Source organism: Silurus meridionalis, chromosome 17 (assembly GCF_014805685.1).
Source record: "Silurus meridionalis isolate SWU-2019-XX chromosome 17, ASM1480568v1, whole genome shotgun sequence".
In the NCBI taxonomy this organism is placed as follows: domain Eukaryota; kingdom Metazoa; phylum Chordata; class Actinopteri; order Siluriformes; family Siluridae; genus Silurus; species Silurus meridionalis.
The window spans coordinates 590,601-600,600 of record NC_060900.1 but is presented as its reverse complement, the minus strand read 5'-3'; the positions used below and the strand labels follow the sequence as shown (position 1 = coordinate 600,600).

Here is a 10,000-nt window from a genome sequence, read left to right as displayed (position 1 = left end):
CACACACACACACACACACACACACACACACACACACACACACACACACACACACACACACACACACACACACACACAGCTACAGACTGGGGACACACACGGGACTGTATGGGTGTGTGTTTAAATGCCACTTCTGCCCACACTTATTATTCAGATTTTGTATTCGCACGCAACAGACAGTAAAACTTCTTTTTCCCAAGATATCAATAAATCAATCAATAAACAGAAGGATGAAGAACGTAGTGTTTTCTACACACCACCATCTTCACATCACTGAGCAAACTGTGCACTTCCAAAAGTACAATAATTAACAATTATTATAAATAGTAAATATATATATTTTTATTGATTGTTTTGTTTAAAAATCAAATATAAATCCTTTTATGTGCTTAATTCAATAATTCTTTTTAATATAATATATTTTCCAATTTTTCTTCTGTGCTGTACTGAAACACACACTAAACTGTGTTCAGAATGAGAAAGAATGGATATAATATAATATAATATAATATAATATAATATAATATAATATAATATAATATAATATAATATAATATCATTTTTATATTAATTGTATGTGAAATTGTGTGAAAATGGAATTTAGTACATAAAACATTCTAAAATTAAATTCTGATACAACACAGCAATGATCATATATTAATTCTAAATATTACAAATCTAAACATAATGAATTACATGAAATACTTTTAAACCTTTTTTCTTCTTTGTTTTGTGATTTACTGTATTCATGATATCAGAGAAGTGTCGTGCGGAAATCTTTATATATAAAGAAATTTCATTTATCCATAAAATTTATCTTGAAAAATCTAAAATAAAAAAGAGAGAAAGAGAGAAAGAGAGAGAGAGAAAGAGAGAGAGAGAGAGAGAGAGAGAGAGAGAGAGAGAGAGTACACACAGTGTGTTTATTAACACAGAAATCAGTGTGTGTGTGAGATTAAAACTAATAATTTATACATCAATGTTTTCGCTGTTATGAATTTGATCTTTTTATGAATTTCATCAACAGAACTGTTCCAACATAAATTATATACTTAAATTACATGCACATAAATATAAAATACTAATTTCCCTGTTGTGTATTTATTTATTTTAAATTTTTAAAGTTGAAAAAAATTATTATTGAAATCTTAATATTTAAAAAGAACAGCTTAAAGATTCCAGATTTGTGTGTAAATCAGAACACTAATGTGTCTACAGGACTCTCAGAATAAAGTATGTTCCACTGTATAAATTATTTATTTAAATTGAAATAAACTGTAAACAATTAAAAAATAATAATATAATATTAATAATAATAATCATAATCATAATAATATTAATAATAATAATAATAATAATAATAATAATAATAATAATAATAATAATAATAGACTTAATTTCCTCGAATTCTGAGTAATAATTCAACTCCAGGTAAAAGTCAGATGTTCTGTATATTCTGTTCTGTCTATTTTTAATTATTCAAAGTAAATTCGTGTATAAATAAAATATAAAGTCATGATGTATAGATAACGCAGCTGGAATAGAAACCCACAGGTGTGTGTGTGTGTGTGTGTGTGTGTGTGTGTGTGTGTGTGTGTGTGTGTGTGCTGTACAGTGTATGTGTGTAGGGTATAAGTGTGGGCTGTAAATGTAAAGGGCTTCAGCACGACACAATGTTACAGACGTGTTAAACAGAACGTGTGCAGTAGCGTGCAGTAGAACGTGTGCAGTAGAACGTGTGCAGTAGCGTGCAGTAGAACGTGTGCAGTAGAACGTGTGCAGTAGAACGTGTGCAGTAGCGACGTTTCTCTGCGCTTCACTTCTCGCCCTGGCGTGGGGCAGAAACGAAATGTTTTATTTTGCACTGCAGTCGCATGAGAACGTTTTGAAAACGTGGCTTGACTTTTCACACCTTAACCTCAATGACTTGCTGAAGCAGAAGAAGCACCCTGACTGAAACACACACTTCTTATCTAACATTCAAGTGCGTGTGTGTGTGTGTGTGCGTGTGCGTGTGCATGTGTGTGTATTAAAAAGTATTATATAGAGAAAATCTGATTAAATACTGAAATACAGACAGGATCAGGACATTTGAACTTCTTACAGACTCGAGCTGATGTCAGAACAGGAATTTATTCTCTGAAATGAATTAACTAAAGATACAGCAGGGTTTTAGATCAACTTCAGACACTCAGACACACAGAAACATGGAATTGTGTTCTGAAATATCATATTTCACATCTCCAGCAGGCAAGTTCTGAGTGTTTTTATTTCATTAGAGAAATGGTTTATATTTATATATTTATCTGCTGGGTTTTTCATCACAACATGCTCTAAAGACAGATTTCTAATTCTTTTATAAATAATTAACAAACAAACAAACAAAATAAATAAATAATAAAAATAAATACATTTATCTAAAAATAATATTAAATAAGATATTTTAAGGTTTTTCTCTTAATGTGGCTTATTTTATATAATAGAAGAAGAGTGTTTAAAATAATATAATCATTTGACACAGAGAGAGAGAGAGAGAGAGAGAGAGAGAGAGAGAGAGAGAGAGAGAGAGAGAGACAGAGAGAGAGAGACACAGAGAGAGAGAGAGACAGAGAGAGAGAGAGAGACAGAGAGAGAGAGAGAGAGAGACAGAGAGAGAGAGAGAGAGAGAGAGAGAGAGAGAGAGAGAGAGAGAGAGAGAGAGAGAGAGAGAGAGAGAGAAAGAGAGAGAGAGAGAGAGAGAGAGAGAGAGACAGAGAGAGAGAGAGAGAGAGAGAGAGAGAGACAGAGAGAGAGAGAGAGAGAGAGAGAGAGAGACAGAGAGAGAGAGAGAGAGAGAGAGAGAGAGAGAGAGAGAGAGAGAGAGAGAGAGAGAGGTTTGTTTGCATTTTTTTGTTTGTTTGTTTGTTGGTTAATTTTTTTTAATTAATTTTAAATCCAAATTTATGTTAGTTCCAATTTTATACAAAAAAAAAGAATTTCAGAGAAAATTCCATAAACATCTTTTTTTCTTATAAAAGAACCTTTAATTATCCAATACTCCACCGTCTGTTCTCAGAATTAATGTAGCAAGTGGATTATTTTTAATTATTCAAACTGAAGGAACCAGGATGCTTAGTGTTTAACTCCTGACAGCTTACGCTAAAAATAATTCGCATTAAACTGGGGTTTCTACTACACACTCACCAGTTCATAGAATTATAAATGAAGGCTTGGTCTTTTAAAGCTGCACTGAATAATTGAAGGTTCTTTACTTTAAAAAGAGAAATGACTTGTAATAAAAAAGCCGTGTGGTTCTACCTGGAACAGTGATGAGTTTCCCTGCAGGGTCGAGTGAAGAACCTTCAAAAGGGGTTTTCTAACAGTACAGTATATCAATTCTTATCTTAGATTAATACTGTACTTTTTATCTCTCGTGATATTTGGTGTAAATAAATAAAGCAGCATATAAGAACCCTCTGTATCACACTCCCCGTCTGTCTGGGAAATGGTTTGCTCCGTCCACACCTACATAATTTTGGTTAAACTCAGATTTGTGTGTGTGTGTGTGTGTGTGTGTGTGTGTGTGTGTGTGTGTGTGTGTGTGTGTGTGTGTGTGTGTGTGTGTGTGTGTGTGTGTGTGTGTGTGTGTGTGTGTACAGCAGCAGCTACAAAATCGAAACACATGTGAGGTTTCAGGTTGACTGTGCTGATTGTAACACACTCTCAAATCAGACTATTCACCCTCACCCTCTCCCACACACACACACAAACACACACACACACAAACACACAACAATCACGCTATTTAAAAGAACAGATTGAATGACACTAAGGTGTGGGTGTTTAACTGAAGGAGATGAAAAGATCTCACTGCACTTCTACTACTAGTGTTCTATTCAATATTCTGTCCAATGTTCTATTTAATGTTCTTTCCAAAACTCTATACACAGATTTGGGCAGAACTTTGGAAAGAACATTAAATAGAACATTGGACAGAATATTGAATATCGAATGTTTAGACCAATATTTGGTCAAATGTTCTGTTGTTGTCTGAATGTTCAGTGTTGATGTATTTTGAAAGTGTAAATACAACAGAATCAGAAGTTTAGTTTCTTTGAAATTGCAGGAAGATGTGTTTAAAGAACATGTCCTCACAAACACAGAACTGTGTGAACTGAAGGGCTCAGGAAATTGTGGGGTCCATGCACACATAGGGCTTTAGGAACACCAAGAACTAGAAAGTTAGGACTTTGAAAACATAATATTCAGATAACAAATTATTAATGTTTTAAGCATCAGGAACATAAGACATCGGTAAAATAAAGACCCCAGAAAACTGAGCACATAAAAATATAGAAACCAGGAGAAAAGGAGCTTAGAAACAATGGACCTGTGAAGTCAGAATATAAAAAAAATAGATGATTGAAACATTGGATAAAGTGTTAGGAATTCTGGACTGTGGAAAATAGAACTCTGATACTATGAAGATCTTAAAACATGAAGTTTGAAATCACATAAACAAGTCCTTGTGTACAAAGCATCCAAAACTGCAGGATCTTTATAGTGTTCTTGGAAAGAAGTTTGGGGTTATAAGGAGAGGGTGAGCTGGAAGAAGCAGTGTGATGCTCTGGTCATGTTCTGCTGTAAAACCGTGGGCTAAAACATTCATATGGATTTTTCTTTAGCACCTACCACCTACTTAAACATTGCTTCAAACCTTTTCATTGGCATTTCCTCATGCAGTGGCCTTTTTCATCAGGAAAATTCTCCCAACTCATTCATACTGCAACAAATTGTTCAGGAATGTGGGATGTCCAGCAAATCCAATCCATGAAGGCTCCACTTCACTTACAGGATGTAAGGGATCTGCTGTCAATGTTTTGGTGCCAGATACCACAGAACTCCTTCAGAGGTCTTGAGGAGTCCAGGCCTTTACATGTCAGAGCTGTTTTAGAGGCACAAAGGGGCACCTACACAGCATTAGGATGTTATTGTTGATCTGTGTAGACGCTGAGAACATGGGTCATTAGAAACATCAGAAAACATGAGAATGGAATCTTGGAAAGCCTGAACAGATGCTTTGAAGAACACAGAACTCTGGAAATACTAGATTCTAGAAATGTATCAGGAACATGGAAAAATATGGAATTGGGAAGTTTGGACATACTGTAGGATTCTTTTAGTGCTGTACATCAGAACACACAATGTGCACAGGTGGGAGTATAAATAAGAGCTGGAGAAGTTTTATTACACCAAGACCATTTGAGTGAAGGGTTAATGCCTGAAGCTGCATGCAGGCTGTAAAGATTATTTATAGTGTTGTGCATTATGAACTGAAGAGTTAGCAGCAGTAAGCTGAGACAAACTTTACAGCATCTGCAGTGTGTTTATTCCACGTCACTGAACCCGACCTGCTGAGCTAAAAGCAGAGTGGCATCTGCACTATGTCCCTCAAGTGTGTGTGTGTGTGTGTGTGTGTGTGTGTGTTATGAGCTCCACATGATCTATTAATCTCCCAGAGAGACTCAACACCGCTAATGTGTATATAACTTACATGCTAATGTGCCATACATGCTAGAATGCTAAATATGCTAGAACATACTGCCAGCCATGTTGGCAGATTTCCCAGCAAGCTTCACGTATTTATATGTAGTACAGTGCATTCTAACTAGCTAAGAATCATGGTGAGTTCTGAATGGGTCAGGTGAGTATGCAGTGTTCTGATTGGCTGAGAGCAGTCATGGGTTACGATTGGCCGAGAGACTGCAGTTTGTGTACTGTAATGTAATTATAATCTTTATTTAATATAGCACCTTTAAAAGTTACATCCTAAAACCTTTCCAGGCAGGAGTGAAAGAAGAAATAATAATAATAATAATAATAAAAATAATAATAATAATAATAATATAATAATAATAATAATAATAAAATAATAATAATAATAATTAATTAATCGATTATTTACTTACTTACTTACTTAATTAATCGATTAATTAAGTAAGTAAGTAAATACATCACAGATACATCACAAAAAAACACCTGAAATTTATCCTAAAAAGTTTTTCGAGCAGATTTGAAAAAACGAATGTCTTAGAGAGTTCCTCAGATTTGGTGGATGGGAGGAAAAAACCTTGATCACCCATGGAATGTAAACAGGTAGGAGGAACATCTAAAGAGCAGTATCAGAGGAGCGGAGATCACGCCTTGGAGTGTAGAAAGTTAAAATAATGTGTTACATAATGAGCTGTTATACCATGTAGGGGCTTAAAGTGTAGATCAGCATACGAATTTATAAATCCATCCGGAATCCAACAGGGAACCAATGAAAAGACTCCAAAGCCGGAGAGATAGAATCACCCGACCTGGTCTTGGTCAGAATCTTAGCAGCTGAATTTTGGACAACCTGTAATTTGTTTAATGTAGATTTTGAAATGCCAAACAAAAAAGATAAGATGCGCCGCAGCCTTGTGATGTTTCTGGGATGAAAATATTAGATTGTAACTGGAGAGTCGAATGTTACGTTTGTTTCAAAATTCACGCAGAGATGTTTTAGCTTTTAAATGAAACTCCAAAGGAAGTAACGCTGTATGTTCGTGTTTCGTCTCTGGCAGTCTCAGAGCAGCTACGATAACGAGGATTATGATGGAGCTCGCCGTTTGGGGAGAAAAGCTCTACACATGGGCATTGCTTCTTTCATCATCGGCATACTAATAATTATGACCTTCTGCATCGTACACTTCACTACGGTATGAGCACAAACACACACACACACACACACACACACACACACACACACACACACAGTGACATTCTTTCTGTCAGCATGTGAACATAAAGATTTCCTTTACTTTTATATGATTGTGCAAATAATTGAATGTCTTTAAATGCTGAGAGCCTGCAGGTAAAATCCTCTGTGAAATGGAAGAATTCATCTAGTTCTTTTAATGCAGGCATCTTAGGTCCTCATTCAGACTTTTGTCATATTACGACTGGACTGCTGGAACTCAGTTCTGGCAGCTCGGCGTCCAAGCGAGATTCAGCCTCTGCAACTGATCCAGAATGCAGCTGCATGTCAACGTTCCTAAAATCTCCACCACCACCACCACCCATCAGCTTTGTTCCCTCCACCGGCTTCCTGCATCTGCCTGCAACACATCGCTCCCCCAAGCCCCGAGTACACTCCAACTGGTCTCTCCATATTTAGGGTACAAAGAAGGAATACCTCAAGATGGATGCCATGCATCTAGATGGTGGAAGGAACTTCCCCTAGATTTCTGAACAGCTGAATCACTAGCAGTCTTTAAATGATGACTAAAGATCTACATTACGTCCCGATCAGACTTTTGAGACTGATGGTATTTTTAGTCCGTGACCGAGGGAACCCGTCCCCGGATGTATTTATTGATAGAGATTTGAAAGCACTTTGGTGATTCACTCTGGATAAAAGCACTTGTTCACATTCATTAGATCTGATTTGTGCTGCGCAGCTTTGCTTTGTTTACTTACTACTGCAAGCAACAAGATACCTCTTAGTTTCCCAAATGCAAAATCTGATACATAAAACAATGATGCATAAACAGTGAGAGTTTCCAGCTGACTAGGAGAGAGGGTTCTCAATAGCAACAACTTATGAGGGAAGGCAACCATGTGGAGCTCCACCCATCTTTAGAGCAGTGCTGGTTTAAACACACCTGCACATCTATCTGGCAAAATCTTCTTCATATCCTGGAGTTCTGTCCACCAAAGAAACAGAAAGTTTGGTGTTTAGTCTCAAGTCTTGCTTACAGATTTACAGTGCAGTAGAAGAATCACAAATCTAATCCAGGAGCCTCTGACCACCTTAAAACAAGCAAACAGTTCATTAATTTTAAGAATGGACTGAGCATCGGAACACACCTTCTGTTTGAGGTGGCAGTCAAGATCATGTTGTCAATGTCAGGAAGAGACTGTCGTCTCCTCTTGGAGAAGATTTGGCAACCAGAAATATTTTGGGATCTAAGATCAGTGTTGCTGTTTTACACGTTCACATTTCTAAACCTTGGAACTTGATGTCAGAATTCCACCCACTTTCTTGGTTGCATTTAATGAGACTTAAAAGGAAATAACCAAAGCATCAGGTAAAGACTCTTGACCATGCCAGAAGACACACCTAATCAGTTACTGGACACCATGGAGTCACACACACCAGCTTTTAATATCTTGATACTGTTCCAATAGCTGTTTTTGGAACCCTAAAGGTCCTATGGGTATAGGCCTTGCCCACGTGTTTTAGACTTGATAGGTAACACCATGATACTGGTAGTGATTCATCAGTTTTTAAAGGTCTGCTGCATTATAAGTGCTCTTCTACATCTCCAGACACCTAAGGTCATGTTAGTCTCACCTACAGTTTCCTTTTGGAGTCTAACAACCAGGTGGAGAAATAAATCAGAACTTGATAATGATTTGCACAGTAACTGTGAGCAACAGGATGTAGAATTTCTTTACTGGGTCCAGTATGTTTCACTCATCCACCAGACCAACCATTGCAGTGTGTTCTTCATTATCTGCCTCTCTTGGATTTAGAGTGGAGATGAGATTCCAATAGAGGATGGCAATTTTGAAGGCAGTGAAAAGGTCTGGGCATAAATCTACATCCACAAACATCTAAAGAGGGCTATAATGAGACCACCCCTGCAGAGAGACCACCTCTATATAAAGAGGAGGCTTTTTACTGTCATGTGTACATTACAGCACACTAAAATTCCTTCTTCACGTATCTCAGTGATGTTAGGAAGCTGGAGTCAGAGCACAGATTCAGACACGATACAGCGCCCCTGGAGCACTGAGGGTTCAGGGCCCAAGAGAGGCAGTTTGGCGATACTGGTGCTTGAACCCCTGACCTCCGAGCAGTAACCCAGAGCCTTAACCACTGAGATCCCACTTCCTCCAGAGAGACCACCACTTTAGACAATCTAAGAGTCCCTTAGTTACACTCTAATTACCAACACTAAACATCTTAGTCTCTCTCTACCTTGTGCTTTGGCTTCCACCATTTCCTCGTTCCTTCTGCAGCTTTGTTGAACACAGCATTGTTCATTTAGTTGCTTTGTTGACTCTAGTAACATCCAAAGTTTATTAATTCTTGCTGACTTTTGCTAATCAATATCCACCCTTCCTAGCTAAGCTCCTTCTCCTCTTCTGTAAGCACTTAACCCTGGTCAGGGATGATCATGGTCCAGATCCAAAGCCTGTCCCAGGAACAGTGGGTACAAAGTGAGAATTTCAATGCAGGGAATAATCAGTTCATCTGCTGAGAAGTGGATGGAAACCAGAGAACCCTGAGAAAACCTGCAAGTGAATCAGCGACCCTGGAGCAATCATCACTACCCTGCAGTGTCGCTGTTTAGCTCTAATAAGGACCTTGATGCCTTAAACTGATTCAGTAAAATCTGTAAAAGATCTGAAAAAGCCTCTAAAATCAGTAAAAATGTTCATGTTTTTTTTTTCAGCACACTATCTGAGCGTGCAGAGGAAAATCACTAGAAATAGATTCAGCATGAAGTTCGTCGTGACCTCTGATGGACTCGCAGGAGAAAGCGAGATGTGGCTCAGAGGCGCCCCCTGCAGCTCTGTACAGTGTTTATGGCTAATCTGTACACTTGTATATTCTAACGCAGTTCTAAACTCCAGAAAGTGTAAATTCTGGTCCAGAAGCGTGAGTGGGAAAACCAGATGTTTATTTTATATGTGTTTCTCATGTTATAGAGCCTGTTTTCATGCTAGTACACATCGTTAACTTCAGTTTACTGGCAACAACAGGATTAATTTACACTTGAAGACATTTATGGATAACATTTTTGAAATTTCAGATTTGTTTAAAGGAACCTTTTGGTAAATAAATAAAATGTACAGAGTTTCACATTTATGCTTAACGTAGCCGATTAGCAGAGACGCGTCATGTCTAGCTGACATTTTGCCGGTTTACACTGAAGCTATGATGCTAATGTAGCACTAACAACTGATGGAAGGCTGTCTCAGA

The 10,000-nt window shown here is 37.4% G+C and overlaps 2 protein-coding genes across 3 annotated transcripts in view; one reads left to right on the top strand and one right to left on the bottom strand.

Annotated features, from left to right (window-relative positions):
• The window catches only part of LOC124400094, a 10,027-nt gene extending 6,498 nt beyond the window's left edge, over positions 1 to 3,529 (bottom strand). Inside the window, exon 1 of the mRNA XM_046871687.1 lies at positions 3,298 to 3,529. The gene's annotated coding sequence lies outside the window, so the exon portion shown is untranslated. The remainder of the gene's footprint in view (positions 1 to 3,297) is intronic.
• LOC124400095 (transmembrane protein 233) overlaps positions 1 to 10,000 on the top strand; it is an 11,746-nt gene that overhangs the window by 1,343 nt on the left and 403 nt on the right. Inside the window, exons 2-3 of one of the 2 annotated variants that reach the window (XR_006928317.1) lie at positions 6,591 to 6,725; positions 9,471 to 9,676. Coding sequence is in view for 1 of the 2 variants with exons in the window: in XM_046871688.1 (XP_046727644.1) it covers positions 6,591 to 6,725; positions 9,471 to 9,482 (147 nt within the window). In the remaining variant the exon portion in view is untranslated. Of the gene's footprint in view, positions 1 to 6,590; positions 6,726 to 9,470 lie in introns of both variants that reach the window. The other variant, XM_046871688.1, reaches the window with a different exon arrangement.